General features: G+C 47.3%; 1 protein-coding gene across 2 annotated transcripts in view; it reads right to left on the bottom strand.

The window, feature by feature from the left end:
* The window catches only part of USP7 (ubiquitin specific peptidase 7), a 63,262-nt gene that overhangs the window by 21,777 nt on the left and 13,814 nt on the right, over nucleotides 1-27,671 (bottom strand). The window contains exons 2-6 of one of the 2 annotated variants that reach the window (XM_059415338.1): nucleotides 10,618-10,722; nucleotides 4,859-5,057; nucleotides 2,938-3,076; nucleotides 2,226-2,314; nucleotides 20-128 (exon numbers count right to left, since the gene is read on the bottom strand). In XM_059415338.1, the coding sequence (XP_059271321.1) occupies nucleotides 20-128; nucleotides 2,226-2,314; nucleotides 2,938-3,076; nucleotides 4,859-5,057; nucleotides 10,618-10,722 (641 nt within the window). Of the gene's footprint in view, nucleotides 1-19; nucleotides 129-2,225; nucleotides 2,315-2,937; nucleotides 3,077-4,858; nucleotides 5,058-10,617; nucleotides 10,723-27,671 lie in introns of those variants that run through there. The other variant, XM_059415339.1, reaches the window with a different exon arrangement.

Below are 27,671 nucleotides of genomic sequence, written 5' to 3'. Positions count from 1 at the left end.
AGAAATACCATCCATTTACCTTTCGTAGTTGATTTGTGAAAAATAAAGTCTGCAGCAGGCTGTTCATGTAACAAGTCGCTCCCTGATTCTTTAAACCGACATAGCCCGTGTGCTTCTTTGAATCCCACCTACAAGATCAGTTGGAGGTTGAGGGAAAAACCGCACAGGACACCTCCTCGCTTCTGCAGTGTGTGTGGAGCGATTCGGCGAGACGCCGAAGAGCCCCCGCGCTGCCGTGCACCGTCACCTCCTGCCCACCATCCTGACACGAGAACAACAGCTAACGCACCCCTCCGAGGGAGAAACTCACCGCCAGGCCCCCAGGCACCGAGGGCACCGGGACCAGGAGTTCTTAGCATGGTCACGGGCTCTGTTCTCCCAAGTGCACGAACCCAGCACTGGAGAAGCAGCTTAAGGCCGCTGACGGCAGCCCTGTCTCCTTTGTCCAACACACCACTCACACACAACCGTGAATCCTATGCGACTGGCCCGTGTGGGTCCACGGCATACATACTAGGTCACATATGGAGTCAGCAAGAAATGCACAGTCTGAACCCCTCTCTTTTGCAGTTATACAGAGAAGCAAAGACAAGCATGTACACTGGGGCAAATTCTAGTTCGGGCTTCTCAACTCCCAGTTCTCTTTCTCCCTAGTCTACAGTGGTGGTTGCTGAGGAGAAAAGGTATATTTTCTCAGAGTTAGCAGCCCATGCTGCACACTGCCCCCATGGTCACAGGAAGCTAGAGAGAATGCCTGTTGACACCAACCCCTTCCCCAGCACCCTCTGTATATAATGCAAAGCCATGAACAAACATGACCGCCACCAAGCTTGACCCACCCTAGAGGAGATGTTTATAGCTGGCCGAGGCCGGGGTCCGTAGTACTCTGTGATTCCAGGGGTTAGCCTATGACCTTGCTGCTACACTCAGGTGTCCCAAAGGGCCCTGGCTCAAGTGTGTATGTGTGAGTGGGTGTGAGTGTCCTTGTGTGTGAATGCATCCATGGAGAATTTTTAAAAATTGGCAAGAAAATGCAAGAACCCTAAATTATAGATGGTTATTTTAAAAACTACAATCAAAAATTAAGCAATAATGGCTGATTTGATAAGACTAAAGCAAGAAATCTGCTGTGATTGGTAAGGCTGGAAAACCCCAATTCACTTTTTTAGTCCAGAAAAGTATCATCATAAACATTGGGGAAGATTTTCAAAATGGGGGGGTGGCGTAAAAACCCACAGAAATTTAATCTTCTTGTTTGTGCTTCCAGTCCTGATGTCTGGATCTAACCTGAGCTCTGAAACGGCTCAGGAAAAGCTGGATTCTTCCTGCACATGCCCCAGGCCACTGTAGCCGGGACCCCGACTAAGTGACGGCTCCTCCTCGGCTGCCCCACAGTTCCCAGCCCCCAGCCATCTGGGTCAACCCACACCCGCGCTCTTGCCAGAGCAGGGTCACATGGAGATAAAATAAGGGGAGCAAGAAAACGGATGCCTGCCGCTCAGCGTCTTCCCAGACTGCACTCGCCGCCTCACCCTGGGACCTGGACAAGGCAGCAGGGCCCCACAGCCGCAGTCCAGCTTCCCGCTCAACCTCCACACCTGCAGGATGCACCGCCCAACCCCAGCCTTCCCTGCTGCTCTCCTGGCTCCTGCTGCTCTCCCTGCCCCAGCCTCCTGCCCTCCTTGCCAAGTAGCCCCACACCCCTCCATGCCTCCGGTAAGGCCAAACACTGCCTCGTGCACAGACCTCCCACCACTGAGCAATCATCCCATCTCCTGCCGGTCCTCCGCGCTGGGGTCCACCTTCCTCACCATCTTCATTCAACCCACCCATTCCGCCCCTGCTTCCTGACTCAGACTCGCCGCTCCCAGACCTTCCCATTCCTGTCCTCTTCAGAGTAAAATCTGGGCATTTCCTCTGCAGGATTTATGAACTGCCCCACCAGCCTGGATATTTGAGGACAGAAATGCACAGCTGTCTTGCCAACCACCATCACCTTCCTAGTGCACAGCAGTGTCCAGCCTACAGAAACCGCTCCAGAAAACAGGCCAAGCAAAGGAGTGAACGTGAGGCTGGCGTGCAGAGCCGCACACCCCCCGACTGTGTGGGCAAACGCAGAGGGTGCGTATCTGTTAAGTATGTGCATCTCTGCTCACATGCTAGTGCTTCTCTCATCACAGCACAAAAGGTGTTTCTTAAGAGCACCCAATTAAAGAAAAACTTACGCAACTCCATGGGGAGCATCCGCCTGTACAAAGACTTCAAAAGTAACTTTGTCATCATCTATAAATCCCTTCTCAGGATCAGTCACTTCCTATAAAAAATAAGAATATCCAACTTGCATAAGAACACACGAATGCTCGCTTTGTTCTAAACAATTACCCCAGTGCCCTCGACGTGTTAGAGGAAAACACTACTTTTTCCAACCCCCACATGGTGCTTCTGATTTTGCAGTGTTTTGATCTGCTTTAACTAATGTCCTCTGAACAAGATCAGCAAGGGCTAGATTCCTCCAGGAAGCATCCGGGAGGCACTGGGGGCTGATCCAGGGCATGGCCTGAGGCACCAGCACTCGGTCCCCAGAGCAAGGGTTCGGAGAGGTTTCGGGGATCCAGTGCTGGAGGGCCGAGCAGGACACTCCTGACGACGCGCTCCTGGGTTCCACCTCTCCCAAGAGCAGCCGAAACACCTGGGCCTGAGAACTGAGGAGGTTCCCTGAAATCATGCCCGACTTGGGTACGGCCCCCCACTCCCCAAAACTGCCCTGTCGGCTGCTTAAAAACCTCAGCCAGCAAACTGGAGGACACACAGTTCCGGACACCTGCCCCACTTAGGAAGCACACATTTTGATGCTAGAAGACGCAAGGCTCTGAGGAGTGAAGGAACTCGGGAAGGAATAAGGCTCAGATTACTCCGTGTAAACAGTCGGTTACTTACGCTCCAGGCCATGAAGTTGGAAAACCCCCAATCGTTCTCCTTGTGGAAGAACAGGTGGCTAATGCGGCGGCTGAACGACTTCTCGTCGTCTCTGTAATTGATGATCTTCAGCACGGCTTGCGCGTGGCAGGACCATGACCTGTTCAAGGAAAACCTAAGCCTCAGTTGACCGATTCAACTGACATCTGCTCACTTCAATAACACAGTACACAGAACTTCCCACATTAGTTTTCCTTTTTCCTCTTTTATTTTTTGGGAGGGGTGGGAGGAGCTGGGAGAGCGATGTATTTACTTCTAATGGTGAACAAAGCTAAAAGAGTTTGGGGGTGCTCCTAGGCCACCTGTAGTGATCCGACCCGTGGTTGTAATTTCTTTATGAAGTTTTAGGTCAGGTTTTTTTGTTTGTTTGTTTGTTTGTTTGTTTTTAAATTGCTACCAGTAAATCAGAAAAGTTTCTGAATTTTCGATACTGGTCTTCAGATTCTATGAGAGGCTGGTTTTCTAGTCACATGGTAGTTTTTAGTATCTACTCCGGGTATTAGTGACACAACAGAACGAGAGAAGATGAGAGTCGTGCCCTCCAGGAGCTCCCCCCTGGCCACAGCAGCTCACGGGCAGAGCTGCTCTGGCCGCTCCTGGGGGACTCCAAGCAGAGCCACCGAATCCCGGCACAGCCTAAGAGCCCGTGCTGCCATCAAGGTGGCCAGAGATCACAAAAGGGCCTCTGGATCAATGTCTAAAAACCGAAAGGCTACAGCCCTTGAAAGGTCCACTAAGGGCTTGGAGCTAGAGACCTGAGCGCAGCGTCAGTACCGGCACTATGCTGGCTGGGCCGGCCACGCTGGACACAGCCCGCTCGCTATTTCCCCAATGACTGTCAGCGTGAAGTTGTTTGTTAGACTAATGTGCAGCCCAAATACTCACCAGAAACAGATCATAATGGGAACACGGGAAGAAAAAATTTAACCTACACACAGGTCCTGGCTGCAGCACACACCTGGCTTTGCACTTCTTACCCATCCCAGCCAAGAGCCCAAGGAAACGACTGCATTCCCTGGGGCCTGGACAGAACAGGGAGGGCCAGTGCCCTTTGGGTAACAGCCTTCAATGAGAGCTCCAAAGGGCCACCGCCTGGGGGTGACCACACAATCATGGTCCAAGGAAGCAGCCTTCTCATGGGCTCCTCAATAGGGAACGAGAAGGACATGGTGACCTAGTGATCCGGGGACCCCTTCAAACAATGTCAACTAAGCTTCTGAGAAATGCTGAGCGGTGACAGTTTTTAATTCCTTCTCCTTTTGAGAAGGAATCAGGGGGAGAAAATGTGAAGCCTTAATCTTTAGTTTCATCTGAATACTGGGACCATAAAGACTTTTCTCAATTTGAAGACATTTCATTACACACTTCTTTTTAAAAATGACAGGAACAAAACAATATTCCTAAAATAAGCTTAAGAGGCCCATGTTGTAATACCCTCCAAGAGTATTTTAATTCGATCTTTCTGAATCAACACACAGGAACTGGTTAACACAACGATGGGGAGGCCACAGGACCGGAGGATTTTCCTGGACTACAGTTTTCCCTTCGGGCAGTGACTGATAACCTACCAAAGCCCAGAATTCAGTAGTGAGCCCGTGCACAGGGGCCCAATTCCAGGTTCCGTGGGCTGGAAGATCCTAACACATGAACCTCACTTTCTCATTTGCAAGAAAAACAGACACCTTTTCTAATTTGGACAGAATACCTACCAGTGAGTTTTAAGGAGGGGAATGTATTTCATCGAATGTAAAATCAAAGGGCTATGTAGAGGCAGCAAGGAAACTCAATACCGTTAAGTTCAAAGAGGCCGATCAGATCGGGCCTCCAACCGCATAGCGTAACTATTTGTGGGTTTGTAATCGCATCATTTAAACTGTCTTACGTGGAATCAGATTCAGCATTGCACTGGAGAAAGAATCCTACGCTTTTTTGGTGTGGTCTGTCTGGATAAAAGCGTGGCATCACCATAATCTTCCATGGCAGATTTCGCACAAAACACGGAGGGCTAAGGACCGACTCACTCAGTCTGCTGAAGCGCTCGACAGTGAACTGAAAGGTCGCCTCGGAGCGCCAACTCGTGTCTGCAAGAAAAGGCCGTGTCAATCACAGGGCTCGGGCATTGTCAAACAGCACCGACGGCCGGCGGCCGTGGGACCCCGCGTGGGACAACCAACACCTGCGGGAACCCGCAAGCTAACCGCTAACCCTGACTGCGGGAAGCGAGAGCGTCCTTCCCAAGCACTGATAACCCACAACAGTGCGGTGACACAAGCTCATGTGTGAGTGAAATCCAAACCCTGAGGGCTAACGACACGCACCTGCCTGCCCTCCTCGATTCCAGAGTTCGGCCTGTAAGAAAGGTCTACTCTACTCTGGCAATTCCCAAGTCACCCTCGGTGGGTGGACAGGCCCCTGCTCGTGGGACACCTGCTAGAGGCAGGGGCGCCGGGAGGAAGAGGGAAGAGCTGACTTGGGCCCAGTCTGCAGAGGAGGTGGGGGGGGGGGGGGCGCGCGAGGTGCTTGTGGGTGCACAGGGTCCACGGGGCACCCGGAGAGAGGGCCACAGCCATGCCCGCCATAGCCCAGCACTGTTTGAGAGACAAGACTGCTAAGAAGTGAGCCCCAAAATAAATGTTAACTTCACCAGTTCTCCATTTCTGTGAAAATACCAGCCTGGACTCCTGAAGGGGGATTAACTTAAAGAGAAAGAAACTGGTATTCTTCTCCACATGAATCGTAAAAATCGTTTTACATTTACTCAACAAGACCTGAAGGCCAATTTAGGGAATTAAGGTTTCCTCCAATAGAAAGTGGAGTATGGATAGAGTGCCTCTCTCAATTACCAGTCCCACTTTAGGGGCGCCTGGGTGGCTCAGTGGGTTAAGCATCTGCCTTCTGCTCAGGTCATGATCCCAGGGTCCAGGGCTGAGACCCCCAGCGGCCTTCCTGCTCAGCGGGGAGCCTGCTTCTCTCTCAAATAAGTAAATAAGATCTTGGGGAGGGGGGAAAAAGTCACACTTTAGAACTGCACCTTTGACTGAGATGGTGACTCTTCATTTACAGGTGACACTGGCTGCTGATGAGCCCTGACAAGCCCAGCAGCGTCTGCCTGGGCGCTTCTCAGCTCCCGTGAAGGGCAGCCCTCCCCAGGCTGCCATGCATCTTACTGGCTGGCACTTTTACAGAACGCCAGGAAGCGGCTACCCAAGGTCAAGGTGCCATACTAATCTCAACGTGCTTTCTCTCCACTTCGGTACCTCGTGGCCGCAGACAGGCTGCAGTTCACCAGGCGGGACGAGAACCATCAGAGGTGTGCCCCTCTAAGGAACACGGAAGGCTTTGCCTGGTTTGGCACCAGGGGCTGTTCTGGCATTCCTGACCCCCAAGCCCCTGAAGCACCATGGGAGACTCTTGGGCTTGGGGAAGAGCATGGTAGGGACACGCTGCCTCCATCCTTCAGTCTTCAAACTTCGCTAAGACAACCAAAGCCCGGGATACGGACTCCTCGGGCTCCGAAGCGCGCATGTGTGCGACTACCTGAATTGCTCTGAAGAAAACATGTCCATCAATCCTCATGAGAGGGCGGCATTCTTTACCAAAGAAATGAGAACCAAAAGTAAGCGTGACAGCTGGCCCTGACCCCTCGTGTCGACACTCTTCCTCCCCCAATGTCTCGGCTCCGTGTAACCCGGCTCCACATACAGCACAGAACCTTCGGAAGGAAGGGCTGCTCCAGAGGGCGTGTCCCATCTCAGAGCTGCAGTATGTACCCAAGCTTCCTCAAGAGGCAGCAAGGACTTAAACCCCTTGGAGGGGCAGAAGTCCCCGAAAAGGCCAAGAGATGGGTTCAAGGTCATATGTCAGAACGGCTTAGGAACAAAGTGGGCCACTATTTCAGACTCACACATGAGCTACATCTCAATCCTGCAAGGGGGCCCAAGACAGATGCCACTCCCACTTTGCAAACGAGGGAACTGAGGCTCGCGGAGGCTGTGATGTATCTCATCTGAGGTGACTCACAAAACGAGCACAGTGGGTTTCAGTACTCAAGATCTGTGGCCCCTAAATGGTGATCTTGCCTCTGGTTTACAAAATGCCGTACTCTCGAGTTTAGTAACTCCCAAATGCAGAGCCCAATCAAACTGGCCTGCTTTATGGGAACCAAAGAAATGCCATCAACCAAATGTGAAATCACCTCGGGGCACACACTCAGGAGCCTGTGAAGAGCTCAATGTCCCAAAGCTCTGCCTTGCTTCTAACTCAACTACTGGCTTTCTGATACGATTCCATTCTTTGTCGGATTCGGTTTTTATACAGACACAAAATGAAACGTATCCTAAATACTTTTTTGTTCTCCCCCACACTTTATAATCGAATTCCAGAATTCATCCTAAATATTAAACAGGACCCAACAAAACGCAGAGGGCACCGAGCTGCTGAGAGCAAACCCTCCCTTCAGAGGCAGAGACATCCCGCAGCCCCTGCCTCACACGCTCCGTCACACGCGTGGACTGACATTCCACCTCCCATTCCACGCACATCCTCAGGACACACTTACTTCGGGAAATATGCTAACTAGGACATTTAACATGAGCTTTCATGTGAATAAAATGTCGCCTTATGGCTCTCAACTCTTTGTAACTAATTACATAAATGAAAAATAACATTATATACCAAAAGGTCAAGGCAAGAGGGTCTACAAAAGAGCAGAGCAGGCTAGAAACCCATCTTTGGCAGAAAGGCCTGGCCTGATCACACTTCCATAAGCAATTACAGGAGACATAAATGTCTTTGCCCAAGAAAACAGGTAAAAGTTACTCCGGGATTCTATTTTTGCGACTTCCCTGTGTCTATACTTACTTCAAAATTAAAAAAAAAAAAAAAGGAAAGCAGTTCACGTGGGATTCTGAGGAATGCCCCACATCCTGCAGAATCAGTGCTTCATCTGAACAGAGACTCTACAACCTGCCCGAACACCGCACTTGGTGCGTTCCGCGCAGCACTTTGTATTGTCCAGGACAGGACGATGCACGTCTGCTCCTTGCTGTCACCACACATCCTCAGCCTCAACACTCAGTCACCCACCACCTCCACCCTGCCCTCACACAGCAGCGCCCCACGCCCGTTCATGCTCCCTCCTGATCTTCGCAGGGCAAAGGCCAATGAACAAGCCCGGGGTCCAGTTGCTTGAAAAAAAGGTAGAGGGAGATACGGTCTTTTGTTTTCTCTTAAGCCAGAAGCTTAGCCTGAAGGGTCCCCAGACAGCCCTCTCACAGTCATTTTATCAGACCTCTGTTTTTCATTCTTTTCAAGTCCTACTTAATCCCCAGACATTACTTTTGTTTCATGGGTACCAACTTCTACTGAGGCTGTATTGACTCTAAAACTTCTCCTCTTCAACTACGGAAAAACAGAGTAAGAAACTAAAACATAGGCAGGTGCAACCAGAAAATGATTCTGACTCTTGCCCGTAATCCCACGTTACCAGGACTTTTAGATGCGCTCTCTATCTCCACCTAACACCTGTCTGTGCTGTCGGCCATTTAGCTTTTGCAGACAAACTCCCCTCCCAAAGAAGGCCCTTCTGCCCAGTAGATAAGCCTAATCCAGCATTTCCTGGATCGTGTGCCCTACTTTCCCATGTCAGGAGATTCAAGAAAAGGGTTTCTAAAGTTCAGAGTCTTGGGGAATCATTAACCAAACAAGTCTTTTGGAGAAAGACATTAAGGTGCAGACAGCCCAGAGAAGCCCGCGATAGGGACTTCTGGTTGGCCCAGCATCCCTCAAACTTCCCAGACCACTCAAGACGTCTCACCACATGCTAACATACCACAGAAAAGAGTTTCAAAATACTTATCACGACTGGGAAAATGCTGCCTTCAACTAAGGCTTCTACTCCTAGAACCAGAAAAATCTCCCTCCCAGCCCCTTACCATCAAAGAGATAAAAATCTTTTCACTCTCTTATACTGGGCCTTTCAAAAGACACCTAAAATCCCAAACCAGGAACATGGTGCTACCGAAGACCACTCTGCTTTGTCCTTTAATATTTAATACCCTTTCCCCGTTTGGTAACTCACTACAGGAATATTTCCACTATTAGGTTCTATGGTTTGGCACATTATTTACTACTACTAATGTAGTAAAGTTTGCCTGAAAAGGAAAGGGGTTTTCATGTACATTACGGATCTCCTAACAGTGGTCCTCAAATGAGGCACTCTGAACCCCCCGAGACATCCGGCAGTGTCTATTTCTGGTTGTCAGGACTGCAAGGAGAGGGCGTAAGGGTGGGATGACATTGGCATCCGATCACGATGACAGCCCTACAACAAAGAATGATGCACCCAAAAAGGCAACAGTGTCAAGGTCGAGAAACTCTGCCCTTTATCTACATCTGCACCTCCTCCCAGGCCCCCCCAAAAAAACGCACACGAGGAAATACTCCTTTGGAATTGCTCTGTGGCACTAGACAGGGGGCTCTCTGCCTGGGGTGGGCCAGTTACTGCTCCTCAAGGGACTGGAACCGTCTCCGCCTCACACCTGCACACTGGGCCTGGCCACACCTTCCCAACCGCACTCTCTGAATCACTTTCGGCACCTCTGGTGTCCGCACTAAACCAAGAGCCCGGCAACCAGAGACCACACCCACACCATCGCCCTTGATCTAGTGGAAAGCGCACTCCACAGGTAACAAAGCAGCGGGGTGTAGACCACGCCTCTTTACCTTCCTCAGATATTGCCTCAGCCAGCTGCCAGGGGGTAAACGGCACTGTGAGAGAACGCTCAACTACGGCTGCAGTTTCTCACGGAGGCTGAACTTTTGGCAGGAGGTCTGAACAGCAGTCCTTCTGGTGGTGCAGCCCGTGACTGACGGTTCCTTTCAACTGCCCCGTTACTCCCCTGGGAAGGACACAACCCTCATGAGGATGGATGGACATGCTTTTGACAGAACATGGTTTCATATCACACTGCAAGATTCCAGGGGCGCATAAAGCGATTACTGGCTGCTACCGTTTCATGACTTTGACCTTGCAATTAAGTGTACAGGTCACATCTGGTAAATTATAAAGAAGAAACATCCTTGAAAGAAAGTGATCTCCTGGGCACAAAATGTCCATGCATATACCTATGCATACATTTTTTGCATAGAAGATACAGACCAAAAGTCAGTGTGGGAGAATGAAGCCCAAAGCTCGATTCAGACTTCACACCTAACGGGAGCGGGGAGGGATTATCAGCTACAGACAACTGATACACGCTACAAAAAGAATGCAATGGGAAGCCAAGTTCCAATGTCTAGAAGTATCTTGCTGCAAACAAAAAGGAAAGGAGAGTAAGATACACTTGTTCTGAACACTAACAGTGGCTGGGAAATCGCAAACCTGAGTAAACCCCCGTCAATTACAAACTTCTGTACTTAAACCTTCTCATCTAGGCTGGGGAGAACCACTTTGCCCTGAAATTTGCAGCTAATCCTGAAATTCAAAACCAAAACAGTCTCCTAAATTTGCCTCAGATACAAACCTCCTGAAAACTAGCTACACCTAAGGAACTCAGAAGTACTCAGGGAAGAAACCTACAGCACATCTAGTTGTGTTTCTGAGAGTTTTCTGCCCAGTGCAAGTAAACCACGTGTACTCACCGTCCTCCATATCTTCCTCTGTGTTGTTGTGCCCATCACTCATGGCTACATTCCCGTTGATAACAGGGTTTTGAGTAATTCTTGGTGGGTCATCTGTATCTCCAGCTTTAAAGAAAACAGAGAAATTCCATGGTTTTTACCTTCAGGTCTTGGATTAAATAAATAAAAGCATATTTGTACTTTTGATGATTTCCAGTCACTAATACATCCAAATGGGCCATAATGAACACACTCTAACTCAAAAGGTGTTTACTAGTATGTTCACTAAATACGAACTTTGCTTTCAAAATGCTAAACGGGACGCAAATAATCACTACACCACATTTGCTCTATCTGCAGTAATATTTTGAAATGGCCTTCCTACTCATTAAAACTCAACCCCACGAGGTGCCACGGTGGCTCAGTCGGTTAAGCGTCTGCCTTCGGCTCAGGTCATGAATCCAGAGTCCCCGGATTCAAGCCCCAAACCCCACAGCGGGCTCCCTGCTCAATGGGTAGCCGCCTTCTCCTTCTCCCTCTGCTCCTCAGCCCGTGCTTGCTCGCTCTCAAATGAATCTTTAAAAAAACGAAAATAAAACTCAACCCAAGAGGAAATATTGTTAACTAAATATATACATAGCAATGTGTATTAGAACTTTCAATCACAAGTCAGTGCTTTAAAATATCACATTGTGAGACTCATAGTGTCACTAGACAATTACTGTGATAACTAAAGTATAAATCCATGCAAAAAACAAACTGGAGGGGCGCCTGGGTGGCTCAGTGGGTTAAGCCGCTGCCTTCGGCTCAGGTCATGATCTCAGGGTCCTGGGATCGAGTCCCACATCGGGCTCTCTGCTCAGCAGGGAGCCTGCTTCCTCCTCTCTCTCTGCCTGCCTCTCTGCCTACTTGTGATCTCTGTCTGTCAAATAAATAAATAAAATCTTAAAAAAAAAAAACTGGAGGTTGAGGGGATAGGGCAGAGGGAATGTGAAACGGGGTCCCTAGGAGGACTGGCATTTATAAAGAGTTGGAAAGGATTGAGAAGCACATAAAAAGATGAGCTAAGACTTCTTTTTTGTTTTTAAAAAAAAAAAAAAAAGATGTTTATTTATTTGAGAGAGAGTGTACACGAGTGGGGTGGGAAGGGGAGAAGAGGAGAAACAAACTCCCTGGGCTCAGTCCCAAGACCCTGGGATCATGACCTGAGCCAAAGGCAGATGCTTAACCAACTGGAGCCACCCAGGCGCCCCTGTGTTATAGATTTCTAAATGCTTGCTGAAATGCAGCTTGACAAACATTTACATATAGTCAAAGGCATGGATTCAAAACTGTGAAGCAATGAATGGCAAATACAAGGTAAACTGCCTGGGTGGCTCAGTGGGTGGGAAGCCTCGACCTTCAGCTTGGGTCATGATCCCAGGGTCCTGGGATCGAGTCCTACGGCGGGCTCTCTGCTCAGCGGGGGGCCTGCTTCCCTTCCTCTCTGCCTGCCTCTCTGCCTAATCGTGATCTCTGTCAAATAAATAAATAAAACCTTAAAAAAAAAAAAAAACTATCATCTCGCACTGACGCAAGTCCTTGACTTATGAGAAAAAAAAGTTACCTCAGGACTTGGGATTTAAATAGCCTTCACTAGCCAAAAGGGTCCATACTTCATATGTAAACCCTCCCCTGCTTCCAGATGTAAGAACAGCTCATTGCAACTAATGTGGCCCCTTTCTGTTGCCTGTACACATGCTGACTGAACAAGTCTTAGCTATGAACAGGAGATGTGGTTTTAAAAACAGCTACCTAAGTGTGTTCTAGGCCTGTGACATTTGAGAGCCTTTCCCCCCCCATTCAGATCGGCAGGCAATCTGATTCAGCACCACGGACAGCACCCTCCATGGTCCCCTCTAGACAAACCCCCAATTATCAGATTACATCTTAAGTAATGCCTGAATATAAAACATGTTTTTTCCCTTAAGCATCTCAAAATACACCTTAGAAATCCCTGGAGGCCAATAAACAGGTATTGAAAATTTATATCACTCCCAATTCTGATACTCGTCTTATTAACTATCAATACATGTATTTAACAACTGTGTTAAAGTTATTTTAAAAAAAACAAACAAACATATATACATTTTTGAACTGGTCCCTCAACCATCTCTCTCTCTCTCACACACACGCACACACACAAAGTGGAGTGGGGAGAAGAAATTCTTTTTGCTGATGTTTAATTAGCTCAAACTCTAAAACATGTGCTTAAAAAGCAACATTTTTAAAAAGGCATTTTGAAATGTACTTCATCCACATATATCCTCCTAAATAAACACCAAACCATCATTAGGAGTATTTTATGGGGAAAAACCCCTATGAGGGACTATGAAATAAATTATGGCGCATTCCACCAATAGAGTATTATGCAGCAGTGTTTTATAAAGCAGTGTTTCAATGTACCTATATGGAAAGTTCTCTAAGCTATAAATTTAAAAAAATAAAAGATACCAAGCAATAAATATCATCACATGTAACCTCTGTTATAAAAGAGACAGAGTATGCTGGAGTAAGAACAAATAAATTCTCATTTCCCTTTACATGATAAGCAAACACAGGAAAGACACATCAACTATTCAGAGGCTCTCCAGAAGCAGCAGTAGCTTGAGTCAGCACTATACACACTCTCACACCACACGAATGCACCATAAATCTTAAAATAATTTGCTTGATGTAGGCTTGGTATTTTAACTTAGTTCCTCAGTTCAAATCTGTCCCACTACAATTGCCTTAAAATATATGGTTTTTCATGCATGATTCAAAAATAAACTCTGTATACAAAACAGCATCACACCTAAAACTAGGATGCTTTGTAGACATAAGCAGTCTGAACTACAGCGGGTCACAGAATTCCCCAACTGATTCATAATCCTAAAGATTCTAAGATCCAAGTGAATTCAGTTTATAGCTGAAACAAGACTATCTTTAAGGGTCTTGGAGTACTTTTTCACCGGAAGTTATAGTAATAATAAAAGTCAAGATCAAGGTGGGGCGCCTGAGTGGCTCAGTCAGTTAAGTGCCCAACTCTTGATTTTGGTTCAGGTCCTGATCTCAGGGTCATAGGATCAAGCCTGGGTTCCACACTCAGCAGGGAGTCTGCTTCTCTCTCTCCCTCTGGCCCTCCACGGGCTCATGCTCTCTCTCTCTCTCTCTTTTTTTATTTTTTAAAAAGATTTTGAGTCTCTACAATAAATCTTTAAAAAAATAAAATCAATTCAAAAGATCTACGGATCAATATCCACAGCACTTTACGGTGTAGGGTAGGGGGGGAAATGGGCCATAGTTTTTCAGAAGTAGGATTAACTAAATGCAATGACTGACAAAAATCTAGTATTTTATAAATGAGGCATCCTATTCTAGTGTTAAGACAGGATTTCTCTGCAGTTGGTCCCTAAAGGCAAAATAAACGGAGTTCTACGTATGAACTGGGTTCTCCTAAGCAATATCCAAAACTTTTTACACATTTGTGCTGTGTTGATCAATTTGCTCTTTTCCATCCTCAAGCATGGAGATGCTGGTCAGGCCAGTGGCTATGAAATGACAAGAAAGTCCCTCTTAGGTCCCTCTCACGTACATGAGCAATCTGGCCAGAGACAGGCCCCATGAAGCTTCCAACCAACTGCCATGGGGCCTTGGAAGAAAAAGCTGGCAACTCAAGTCTAGCTCCTAAGGGACTGAATGAATATCCAGTTAAAAAAAGCTCCTCATAAATGAGTTAGTTCAGCAAGAGGATTAAAAATTTAATTAAGAAACAGTAAATCCCTGGACCTGAATTCAATGATCAAAGTACCTAAAGCCCACAAAACTTCTGTATTTGACTTCCAGAAATATCTTCAATGGTTAAGACTGCCTTCATTATCAGAGAAGTGCAAGACTGGTGTGTGTATATGAATTTATCACTATATATAAAGTGATCCTGTTCCTGAATTTTATGTCCCATCTGATTGGACCTTCCCTAGATGTGTGAACTCTCATTTGGCCATTTGTGAACCAGAGCGCTCATTTTCTGACACACAATGGTCTCCAATAAGATTGGGGACATGCCTGGCAAGCACCAAGGACAACAGGGCATGCCTCAAAAAAAAGTCTGAAATATGCCATATATTGGGGGAAGGGAGGGGAGTTATTCCAAAATGTATTTATGACACTCAAATACAATCAAAGATCATTTCCGTTACGTGTGACTAGTAAAGCTCTTGATGCCAAACCCTGTGACAGTATCAGAGGTCCAGTTTTATATATATACAAAAGGACACAAAATGCCTTTTCTCAAGACTAGAAACACACAGAAGAGGCTAACGTGGCTGGTTACGGAGCCTACAGATTTTCCTCCTCTTTCTCCTGAGGCGGCCACTCTTATATTCAGCTTCCCTTCCCACGGACTTCCATCTGTGATGTCATAACACAGGACTACTCAACAAAGAACACTGGCCCATTGCTATGGAAATGATGTGGCACTAACAGTGCTGAATCCCACTCCTGGATGAAATAACAAAGCAGATTTTTCAATTTGCTGGCTTTGACATCTTCTGCCACTTCACAAAGATTACTCACACCTCTCCCCAACGAGGCTGGGGTTGAGGGGACAAACCACCGCCCAGGCTTCTAACTATGACGGCTGTGTACTGCCGCCCGGTGCTGCCTAAGCCACAGAGACCCCAGCACACACCCAGATCCAGTCTCTGCTCAGGCCCCCGATTCCTCCTCAAACCTTCCAACTAGGGATCCAACACAGTGAGCAAAACCACAGCTCAGTCTAAGGCCAGAGCACACGGAGTGCCAACGCAGCATACTCGGCCTAAACTCCCAACTCCACCAGTTCACCTGGAATTCCAAGTCAAAAGCCCTCTGGCCGCTGCTCGGTCCTCCTCCCCTTGTCTCCTGTCCTGGCACCCATTTTAAGGAATGTTACATCAAGTAGAAGTTCACACGGTAAATGAGAACACCAGTATCTTCCTACATACGGATTTCTTAATTAAGAACCCCAAATATATTTCAGTAGGATAGTTCAGAAATGTCAGTACTGGTTGTGGAAATCCATTAGTGCCTATGGACCCCCCACCTGAACCCCTCCCTGCCCCAAGTCACCTTCTCGTCCAAGCTTGTGGTTGCCCGCCATGTCTGCATGGCTCTGCAGTGCTATCTGCTGGGGCTGGGGCGGGGGGGTTCTCTCGTCCACATCAGAGTGACTGCATAGAATCTCCAGGAGCTCTACCTCAGCATTCTTTTTTTTTAAAGCCCCCCCAACACACACACACAGAATTCTTGGGTTTGGGACAAGGAACATATTTAAGCAACCTCATCAATTTAGATAATCATTTCCAAAAGGCAAAGTGGTCCAGAAAGAAAGGGGAAAAAAAGAAGTCAGGAGTTGGGTTGCCAGTTCCTTAGCTGCTGATCTAAGTTGCTAACAGAGGAGGAAACTAGTGGAGGAGATCACAGGCACACAGCACACGAACTACATCTCTCCTGTGAATCTGAAAATCATCTCAAATTAAAAGTTCAGTTGAAAAAAGAGAAAACAGAACACCCTTAAGCCGAAGAAGCAAGGAATGTAACTGATGTTAATCTTCCATATGGAAAGTTTCAACATGAAGCAGGCACCAGAGCACGCCCACTATTCTCAATACAATTCAAGGCACAAAAGGGCAGCCTAAGAGCGAGCTTGGGTCTGTGCTGAAGCAGGACCTGAAGAGCAAACAGGATGTAAAGTTTGCTTCAAGTGTTTCATGAGTCTGTAACTCCATTTACTGAGCCCCTACTGAGTGCTGGGCCCAGTGCAGACATTCAGGTGATGACCACAAGCTCCCTTTACCAATGGATTCAGCGGCTTAAGGCTATACAGCTGGATGTGAGGGGCACTGCCCCCAGTGGGGACCATTCTCCCTTCTTGCTCTAAAAGCCCAGCTCTGTCTGCCCACATGGTCTGTCCGCCAGAAGGAGTGTTCACTCCTCAGATAAAGTACAAGTTAGATGGAGGCCCCAAGTGAACCCAGAGGTACCAGTCAGGAAGAAATAAAGAAGGAAAAAGTCCTGAGTAAAGAGGCACAGTGCCGTTTTCTGTTGTTGATGATGATACAGATTTATTTATGTAAGAGAGAGCTCGCACACGAGCGGGCACGGGAGAGGACCCAAGAGAGTGCGAACATCAAGCAGACTCCCTGGGGAGTGCAGAGCCCAGTGCAGGCTTCACCTCACCTTGGTCATGACCTGAGCCAAAACCAAGAGCTGGACACCAAACTGACTGAGCCACGCAGGTGCCACAGCACGATGCTGCTTTGAAGGCTGAATTTCTTTATATGCTTTATTAAGTGCCTATTCCCAACAAAACCTATACCCCTGAAAATTTCTATTAGATCACCCTGACTTCATTATTAAACATACTGTTAAGATAAGTGTAGCTTCACAATTATTACAGAAGTAATAGAGCTCCACTTCCCTTCACCCAGATCCCCCGGCACTACTTTGCAAAAATCATAGTACAATGCATAACCAGGACACCAATGGTGACACAACACACTAATCCTATTCCTGTTCACTTGCATTCTTAAGACACACGTGGGTGGGTGTGTCCACCCAGGAATGACTCTGAACAGTTCCAACACAAGGACTCTTGGGCTGCCCTTTCATAGCCATCCCCAGACCCCTTGTGCACACGCCCCTCCCCTAACTCCTGGAAACAACACACCTCCATTCCCATAATTTTTCATTTCAAGAATGTTATATAAACGAACAAGGTATATAACCATTTGGAATGCCTTCTGTCACTGAGCATAATAACTCCCCTGAGACTCAGGTCAACAACTGTTTTCTTTGTATTTCAGAGGAGGATTCCAAGGCAGGGACAGGACACACCATCTGACCTGCAAACATCGGAGTTGTTTTCAATTTGAGGCTATTACAAAGTAAAGGGGCTATCAACATTTTTGTACAAGTCCTGGTTCTATATTTATTTCTACTATGCATTTGAAAGAAAGAAACCTCACAGGAGCAAGGCGAGCAGTACAGAGATGAATAAAGGGTGATGATTCCTCCGTTCCCAATCCTAACACGAAGGAACCCGCTGTCTCATGCACACCCTTCCAGGCGTCCTCACTGTTCCTATATACGCATATGCAACAATGTACATGCGTCTTCTCCTGAACAAAAAATGGTATTCACACTACACGAATAAACTAGAGCTACCCCAAGTCGGTATACAATAATATGCATAGAAATTTATTTCTGAAAAGCACCATAACAGGCCGTGATTTACTCAACCATTCCCCAACCAGGACCGCCTACAGTTACCTATTTTTGTTTCCTGCCACTTGAGTGATGTGACCATCGGTATTGTGATTTTTGTCCTCCTGCATTTTGTCACCAGGTCATCCTTCCCAAACGCACTGGACCCCTCCCTTCAAGCAGTTAGCCAAACTCTTCCCCATGCTCTGCCCCCTTAGAGCAGAGCACCTAAGACCACAAGTCTGCCAAATGACACTGAGCGATCCATCAGATGACCCAAGTCCTATACACCGTCCGGCTCTGTTCAGGAGAGCTCTTCCAATGCTCAGACACAGCTCCTTCCCTCTTCCTTTGCAGAATTTAAATCCAAGTCATGTGCTGATGTTCTGGTCCACAGAATAAATGCTAACATGCAGGCCCTAGCTAGGGCTCACTGAGAGGAGCAAAGCGACAGCTGAGAAGCCAACAGTAAGAGGCAGAGTGCAGCCGTTGGGCCTAGCTCTAAAGGGAGGCAGTCCAAGAGACAGAGCAGGCGACTGATGCGTGGGACCCAGCAAGCGGCAAGCAGGGAGGCAGCCCTGATGAGGCCCTCGCAGGGGAGGTAGAGGGCATCCCCCAAACCAGGGTCTCACTGGTGGTAAGATGGCACACTCCCCAAGAAAGCAGAACCTCTGAGATACAAGAAGCGCTCCTGGCCAACGAGAGTACGTGGGCGCCTGGGGGCAGGGTGGGGGAGTCGACCCCACGCCTCCTAGGGGATTCTTCCAAGGCAACACAGGGCCTCAGGCAAAACCATGGACCACCTCCAGACCTTGGACAGTACCTGGGAGTCACAAAGACGTGACAGACTCCCAAGGAGACAATAAAGTGAGGACGGTGGGTCCCAATAACCCTCCTCACAGCCCCGCCACAACTGACCTTCTCTTCCAAGACTCTGTGGCTCCTGAAGGTAACCACCTGTCACAGCCACTGGGTTGCAAAAAGCGGGTGCAGACCAGGAGCACAGGCCATATGCCACACTTGCCTCCCCAGTCACAAAGACCACACCCGCCGGGGCGCCATGAGGAAACATGTTTCCCTGACTGCTCTCTCTGCCTTGCAAGGAAAGTGGAGCCTCTCAGAAGCAGTTTCTGAATATAGTCCTAGATGGAAAACTTCAATCAGGCTTCAAAAAGATGCTTTCTAATCCATTCCCATTACATGACCAAGGATTCAACCTACCTCCCTAGAACACGGGCATGCCCTGTGCGCCAGCAATTATGGTAACTACCAACTAAGACAATATTCTAATTACTTCCTTGCTGCACACACTGCCTTTTCCAGGCAGGAATAATTTGAGGCAAAGGCTTGCATTTCCAGTGGGGCTGGGCAGAGCCAGCTCCCTTCTCAGTATTTTAGTCAACCTACTTATCAAATGTCTCTATGTGCCCAGAGCTGGGCTGGGCTCTGGGGTTCAGGAGGAACAGAGAGATAAGCCCCCGGGTGTCCTGGTGCTCCCCTTCTTGGGGGAGGAGACAAGAGAGGATAATTGCAACAGAGGGGAAAACACAGTACAGTCACAGTCACGGAGCCACAGGAGCACTAGCCTTGAAGGAAGAGGGGACATCTGGGTGGAGACCACCGAATGAAAAGGAGCCAGGCTGGCAGAGGCCCTAGAGAAGCACACTCTGGATAGAGCCAACAGGGCCAAGGGCACTGGGCGAAGGAAAAGGTAGGAGATGAGGTTCAGACAGAAGGTAGGCAGGGCCAAGGCCATGGAGGGCCCTGAAGGCTACGATAAGGCTCTGAATTTTTTAAATGTTCCCGCTGTCTCAGCAAGCAGCCCCTGACCTTCAGGGCACTTTTACAAAAGATAAAACCTTCTGCTGCCCAACCTGAGATGGTCCCAATGCTCAAACCTGGGCTGCCACCCCCAAGCACCCATCTGGTTGAGCCTGTCCTGACCAACACAGGCAGGAGCTCCTCTGGCCATTCCAGAGAATGTGGATGAGGTGGCTTGGTTTTATTATTGTTTATTACTATCTGGCTCCTCAAGACTAGGTGGCCAGATTGGCAGCATTGTAAACAACGAAACCACGGCTTAACACCGCTACTCTCAAGTGCTCTGGTTTTATGGCTTGTATGATTTTATGTACAATTTGGCCACATGCAACTCCCATGAGGGTGACTTCCAGGAGGCAGTCCTGTCCTACTAACCAGGGACTTCCTTGGTCCTCCACCTCTGGTGGGTCACTGCAGGGCCCAAAAGCAGTGCCCGCACAGCTTCTCTAAGTCACGGGGCCTGACAGTTCAAAGCAGACCCACTGTGTTGAGACCTGACAGACAGCTCTACACTCTGAAATAATCCAGATTTAAATTAGGTATATAAAAATAAAATCCCCAAAGACAGTCACATATGAATTTGTGCTCCTTAAATGAAAACATTTGTTTGGGGCCTCCAGTTTGGCTTGATTATGCAAAAATCATCAGTTCCCAAGAGGATCGCCCTGCCAGTCACATCACACACTCTGGCGACTGGTGTGAATGCCGGCGGGCACCAAGAGGGGCTACCATCTGCACGACTGAAGAGACCATAATTATGTCCGCACCGCTGGTGCACACATACCGTCTTGTTCCACAGAAAAAGAGAACCGGCATGATCTGCTAGCTTGTATAGAAGAAACCACTTGTGGGAAAGAAAAGGAAGTCCCGGCATCCCCAGCAGAGACCAAGCTTCAGGGAAGCCACAAGACTAAGGTAGGAAGTACTTGCATCACACCATGGCCAAAGGATTAATATCCAGAATACACACAGTTCCTAAAACTCAACAAACAGCCCAACTACAACAAATAAGAAATTCATAAAAAATACAAACACCTAATATATATGCTCAACTTCCCTAACTAAGGTGATACCACTTTTTATCTACCAAATTAACAGAGAAAAATACTGGAAATGCCCACTGAATGTGGAGGGTCTCACAAAATCAGCGGTGTCAAACGGCTGTCAACTATTCGACCCAAAGGCTGTATGTATTAAAACCAAAAAGCCAAATACCCTTTTACTCGAATGTCATTCCTAGGAATCTATTCTAAAGAAAACCAGCATTCATCCCCAAAGATCTCCACTACGCATACCATTTCCATTTTCTTTTTTAATATTTTATTCATTCATTTATTTGATAGAGAGAGAGAAAGCACAAGCCGGGGGGGAGGGAGAAGCTGACTCCTCGAGGAGCAGGGATCCCAATGGGGGGGGGCTTGATCCCAGGACCCAGGGATCATGACAGTCAAAGGCAGATGCTTAATCGACTGAGCCACTCAAGCACCCTGAAGTATCATTTTTTTGAGAAAAGTTAAAAACATAAATGCTCACTTATAGGCATATTAAGGATTACATACAGTACAACGTGTGCAGAACAGGCAAATCTATAGGACGCTGATTAACGGTTGTCTGGGTTGGGGGCGGAAGGAAGGCAGGAGGGGTCCTGACTAGGGACTGCAAGAGTTTCTTTTTGGCCTAGGAATCTTGCAAAACTGTGGTGACAGCTGCACAACTAAAACAACTTTTTTATGCAAAAATTCACTGCACTGTACCTGAAATGAGTGAAGTACAAGGTGAATTAGACGTTAAGGAAGCTGTATTTAACAAGATGGAGATGGGGCAGCGGGCTGGCTGTCCGGTGGGTATCTGCCTTCAGCTCGGTCATGATCCTTGAGCCCTGCTCAGCAGGGAGCCTGCTTCTCCCTCACCCCCACCCCCGGCTCATGCCCACTCTCTAATTAATAAATATTTAAACAAACAAAAATACTGGGGAGACAGAACGGAACAGAAACAGGCCGCTCTGCACGGGGACAGAGCTCCACAATCCCAACTACTTCCAAGGGCCCCGCGTACTGAGCGACGTGCACGACAGAGTCTGCGCAGCTGGAACACACTTGCTCCACTTTCTGCATTTTTTTCTCTAAAAAGAGTATTCAACATTTTGGTGTTTTGAAACTTCAACTATCTAACAGAATTCACTTACGTGCGGATATCCACTCTCACTCAGGCAGTCTTAAAGAAAGTGAACTAGAGGAAGGGGGAATGCCCACCCCGAGAGAGGTCACCAACGAAGACCTACATACATTAGGTACACATCGCTTCCTTCTGAGGAACGGAGTCTTTCTTCCTTGCCTTCTTGCTTCTCTATTGTTTGTACGAATGGTTCAGAGAACATGTACAACCTTCAAACGAAGTAAACACACACACAGAGCAAAGCAACCCGGGGTATAAAAGGTACAAACCAAGTCCTGCCTAAGGCATGACATCAGCCCAAGAGTGCGGAGGAGACGCACCAGCAGCACATCTGGAACTGGAAGAGACTGGGAGTCCTACAACAGTCCCGGACTACGTGTGGCCTGGAAAGTCTGTTTACACTTTGGCAAACGGCAGCAACTTCTTAAATGTCCAGATTTTTCTTAAGAACTAGATTTTTTTAAAAAGGAATCTAGGGACTGGGGATGAGGTCAAATGCAGAGTAGAGATTTTAAGCACTCTCGATTGTCCTAATTAAAAACTTAAAAAAAAAAAAAAAAAAAAAAAAAAAGAGTAGCCAGAAAGAGCCATTTCAAATAGGTAACTCTATTTGAATAAAACCACAAGGGCACCTGCCTGGCTCAGTTAGCAGAACAAGGGGCTCTTAATCTTGGTCAGGGTCAAGAGTTAGAGCCCCACGTTAGGCACAGAACAAACTTTTTAAAATAAAAAAATAAACAGCAACCTAGGACAGAACACTAAGTTGTTTCTGGTTTCTTTACGCACCGGTGCAGGGAGACTACCACTTACCACACCTCCTCCTCAACCTCCTTTTTAGGGGACCCACAGGGCTATGAAGAAACAGTCACAATCAATACCTTTTAAACCACTAGTGGCCACAGAAATTGTTTAAAAGTTCCTGGGAGGAAGACTAGCTTCCCAGAGAACAGCAAAGAAAATCTGGTTTTGTTTAAAAAACAAAAACAAAAAATACAGGGAGGAAACACTTCCATCTACAAACCAGTAGAGACCTCGACCATCTGCTGTGCGCAAGCAACATCTCCTGTGAGAACTGGACATTCAAGATGGAAGGGTCAGCAGAACAGGACACCATGTTCATAGACTGAAAGACTCCTTCCTAGTCAAGATACCAGCTCCACAAATTCACCTTTATGTTTGAACATAATTCCAATCAGACTCCTGAAGATTTTTTTTTTTTTAAGATTTCATCTGTTTACTTGACAGAGAGATCGCAAGTAGGCATAGAGACAGAAGCAGGCCCCCCGCCAAGCAGAGAGCCCAATGTGGGGCTCGATCCCAGGACCCTGAGATCACGACCCAAGCCAAAGCCAGAGGCCCAACCCACTGAGTCACCATGAACCTCGAAGATTTTTTTTTTTTTTACTTACAGATGATTCTAAGTTTTTATGGAAAAATGAACAGAATATAGCAAATGAAGCAATTTTGGAGAAAACACAGTCTGAGGAATTACACCACCTGATTAAACTCACTCTAAAGCTTCAGTAATCAATACGGCAACCAGAGTAATGACAGGGCGTGTTGTCTCAGCAAAGGGATGAGCACACAAATGGCACAGGAGAGCCCAGTAACAGACCTACACAAATGTTACTGTTCTTGACAAAGGAGTAAGCCATTCCACGGAAAAGGGATGGTCTTTACCACCTATGGTCCAGGAACAACTGGACATCCACAAGCCACAAAAAAAAACCCTTCAACCCCATAACTTACACAAAAATTAACTCATAACGGATCTCAGATACAAATATAAGATGTAACACTCTAAGACTTTCAGAAGAAAACACATGTGGTGGGGCGAAGAATCCATACAAGAACACTTTGACAAACTAGACTTCGCTTTTCAAACTGAACGGTTCTGCTCCAGAAGGACACCGTTATGAGAAAGGACTAGCTACAGATTAGGAGAAAACGCATGTGCGTCACCTCCCTGACAAAGGAGGTGCGTCCCCAACAGATAATGAGCTCCCCTCTTGACAGCAATAAAACAGCCCAACACTCAGACAGATACTTGAAGCACAACACAGAGACAGCAAACGAACACCGGCAGAGTTGTCTGCCCGGCATCTGTGAGGTGTGCGCACATCAGAACCACAGTAAGATACTACTGCCCACCTGTAAGGGTGCTGACGAGGCTGCGGATCAACTGGCTCTCCAGGCACAGATGAGGGACGCATGATGGCACAGCCGCCCGGGGAGTTTCCCGTAAGGTCAACCATACTGTGCCACATGATCCAACACTTCTGCACCTTACTCCAGAGAAAGGAAAACTCACGTCCACACAAAAGCTGCCACAAAGATTTCGAGGGGCATCATTCCTAGTGGCCCAGCTCTGGAGGCCAGCCAGACGTCCTTCAGTGGCAGCAGGGAATGCACTTACACGGGAGAACAGCTCAGCCACAGACGGAATGGACCATTCAACCTACCTCGGACGCTACTCTGAAGAAAGCAGCCAGTCTAAAAGGTTACATGCTACACGATTCCATTTACACAACATCTGCAAAATAGTGAGGGACTGAGGACACATCTGTGATTGCCAGGGGTCTGCAGCAGGGGAAGGCATGACTACACAGAAAAAGCCCAAGGTTTCGGGCCGAGGGAACTGCTCTGTATCCTGACTGCAGCAGTGGTCACATGAAGCTGTACAGGTGTTAAATTCACAGAAACCCCCCCACCACCCCCGCCAGAGTCAGTTTTATTTTATAGTAATTTAAAAAAACAAAAGGGGGGTGCCTGGGTGGCTCAGTGGGTTAAAGCCTCTGCCTTCGGCTCAGGTCATGATCCCAGGGTCATGGGATAGAGATCCACATCGGGCTCTCTGCTCAGCGGGGAGCCTGTTTCCCCCCACCCCACCCCTGCCTGCTTCTCTGCCTACTTGTGATCTCTGTCAAATAAATAAAAACAAAATCTTAAAAATAGGTGGGGGGAAAATCACCTGTAGGGCAGAAAGAAGAAATAATTTACTGACTCTATTTTTTTTCAAGATTTTAATTTATTTATTTGACAAGAGAGAGAGATCACAAGCAGGCAGAGCAGCAGGCAGAGAGAGAGGGGGGAAAGCAGGCTCCCCGCTGAGCAGAGAGCCTGATGTGGGAGTCAATCCCAGGACCCTGAGATCATGACCTGAGCCGAAGGCAGAGGCTTAACCCACTGAGCCACCCAGGCGCCCCTACTGACTCTCTAAACACACACTCCCTTGATATAAAAGTTTCTGATATTTTAAGTACTTGGGAAAAGAGAACTAAAGGATTCCATACAAAAAAATGTACGGTCTGACTCTTCCTTGCCCCCAAGATCTTCATATGGTTTTATACAAAGCAGTACACAAATGTCTGCCTCAAAATTTGCTTTTTCAGGGGAGAGGGAGCTGCAAATGTCAAGGAGCCAGGGAAGGGCGACAGGAACAGAACTGAAAGCGCATACGTGCTGAAACCCTGGTCTAAGAACACACGCACCACGTGCCGATGCACTGAGGTACATAAACTAGCTGTGCTGGTTAACAAATCATGTTTAAATCCAGAAAAATTTCCCAATGATTTCCAACTGTTCCATTCATACAAACTACTGGAAAACAGAGAAAATGGGGGGAGGGGGAGATACAAATAAAATAAATATTAACAAGAGGAATGGTAGCTGTTATAAAGGGTTGGGAAGGAAAATAATCAGAATCACCAGCTATTTTTGGCTCAAGTGCTGTCTCTGTGGATTCTTGTGCAGTCTGTTACTCATCTTAACAGAATCATCGTCTATACACCCTTGCCTGGGGGTGTCTACACCCCAGTCCCTGGCACCTCCCCACCACGGGGCCAGCCAACAGCGCCTGCTCCCTCCCCACGGCAGCACCCAAAACAGCTGGGACAGGGGACAGCTACTATGCTGCCCTGATTAGCACCCAACCACACCTTCCCCCATGCTGTCAGTTAGTATCAAGACTTTTCATACACAACCCAAGTCAGAGGTCTCTGTCCCAATTGAGCTTTCTAGAACTGTTAGCCACAACCTTGTTCCCAATTAAGTAACAGCACAAGGCTGCCACCGCACATAAACGTGACTTAGGGACTAAATGAATGGTACAGACAAGGTAGATTCAAAGTACAAGACAGGCACCTGGATGGCTTAGTCCCCTAAGGGTCTGATTCTTGATTCCACCTCAGGCCATCCTCAGGTGAAGGTCCCCAGTTCCAAGTTCAGCACAGGTCTGCTTCTCCCTCTCTCTCTGCTCCTCCCCAGCTCATGCTTTCTCTCTCTCTCAAATAAATAAATATCTTTTTTTTTTAAGACCAATGAATTTCAATATAATAGAAAAGTTAATTCATAGGGTTTCAAACTGGCACACTGCAATTAACCTTAAGAAGCTACCGAAGTTGGTACAGTATCAAAAAACTGTCACAATTATCTGAAAAGGCTATTAAACTACTGTTCCCTTTATGATCTAGGTGCCTCTGTGAGACTGGATTTTCTATTTCTACTAAAATACACTGTAACTGACAGAAAGCAGAGACAGAGAGAAAGCAGAATCCAGCTGTCTTCTGTTAGGCCAGACAATAAAGACATTGGTAAAAAATATAAAAATAACGCCATTCCCCCATTAAATTTTTTTGTTTTGGAAAATACTTATTTCCTATAAGACATATGTTATTTGTGTTTATCATTCCTCAATAAGCAAGACTCGTCCTAGTTTTAGCTTTTCAGATGGCAATCAACGACAAATGTAATCCCGCCTCCTGATAGCTCTTCAGCGTTCTCATCAGTTTTAAAACTTAACAGGATCCTGATAGCAAAAACTCTGATAGGCCAAAGACCACACCAAATGGCAGATCTATGGTGTGCCAGGTTAGCTAAACCGGAATTACAAGCCCTACTTTGCAGAGTTCCCACCTGGGAGCCACTGTGCCCCAACCTGACAGGCCAGAGCAAGAAGCCCATGTTCCTTTATGCCTGGGGGTTTCTCTGCCTTCTGGGCCATTAGGGCACCTGAAGTCATGAGAGGCTCACAAGGATATGGTTCCAGCTCAGCCTCCCCTACCCTGCTTCCCACTCCTCTTCCCTTGTGGACTACATGTCCTATGGACTCCAGCACCAGATCCATTAGCAACAGACTGGCAGCAGCTCCCACAGCTATGCATGGTAAAATCCAGTAAATCGGGGCACCTGGGTGGCTCACTCAGTTAAGCACCTGCCTTCGGCTCAGGTCATGATCTGAGGATGGAGCCCTACATCGGGCTCCCTGCACACTGAGGAGTCTGCTTCTCTCTCCCTCTATACTGCTCCCCCACTGCTTGTGCTCTCCCACTCTTGATCTAAACCAAATAAATAAAATCTTTTTTTTTTTTTAAATCTGGGGCGCCTGGCTGGCTCAGTGGGTTAAGCCTCTGCCTTCGGCTGTCATAATCCCAGGGTCCTGGGATCGAGCCCTGTCCCTCGGGCTCTGCTCGGCAGGGAGCCTGCTTCTCCCAACCCCCTGTCTGCCTCTCTGCCTACCTGTGATCTCTGTCTGTCAAATAAATAAAATCTTAAAAAAAAAAATCAAATAAAATCTTTATTTGTCAAACAAAATCTTAGAAAAAAAAAAAAAAAAAACTACCCTCTACTGCCACTCTGCAGCTCTGCTTGAACCCTCAAATGACACGGATATCCCCACTGTGCACCACCCAGTTAATTCAATTTAGTAGTTCTGAAGCGTATGCATAACCACAAAAGTTTCTCCCTTTATTTTTTTAAGACTTTATTTATTTATTTGCAGAGAAAGAGCACAATCAGGGGAGCAGTAGGCAAAG

This window comes from Mustela nigripes, chromosome 11, assembly GCF_022355385.1.
Source record: "Mustela nigripes isolate SB6536 chromosome 11, MUSNIG.SB6536, whole genome shotgun sequence".
In the NCBI taxonomy this organism is placed as follows: Eukaryota; Metazoa; Chordata; class Mammalia; order Carnivora; family Mustelidae; genus Mustela; species Mustela nigripes.
This window is presented reverse-complemented; position numbering and strand designations above follow the sequence as displayed.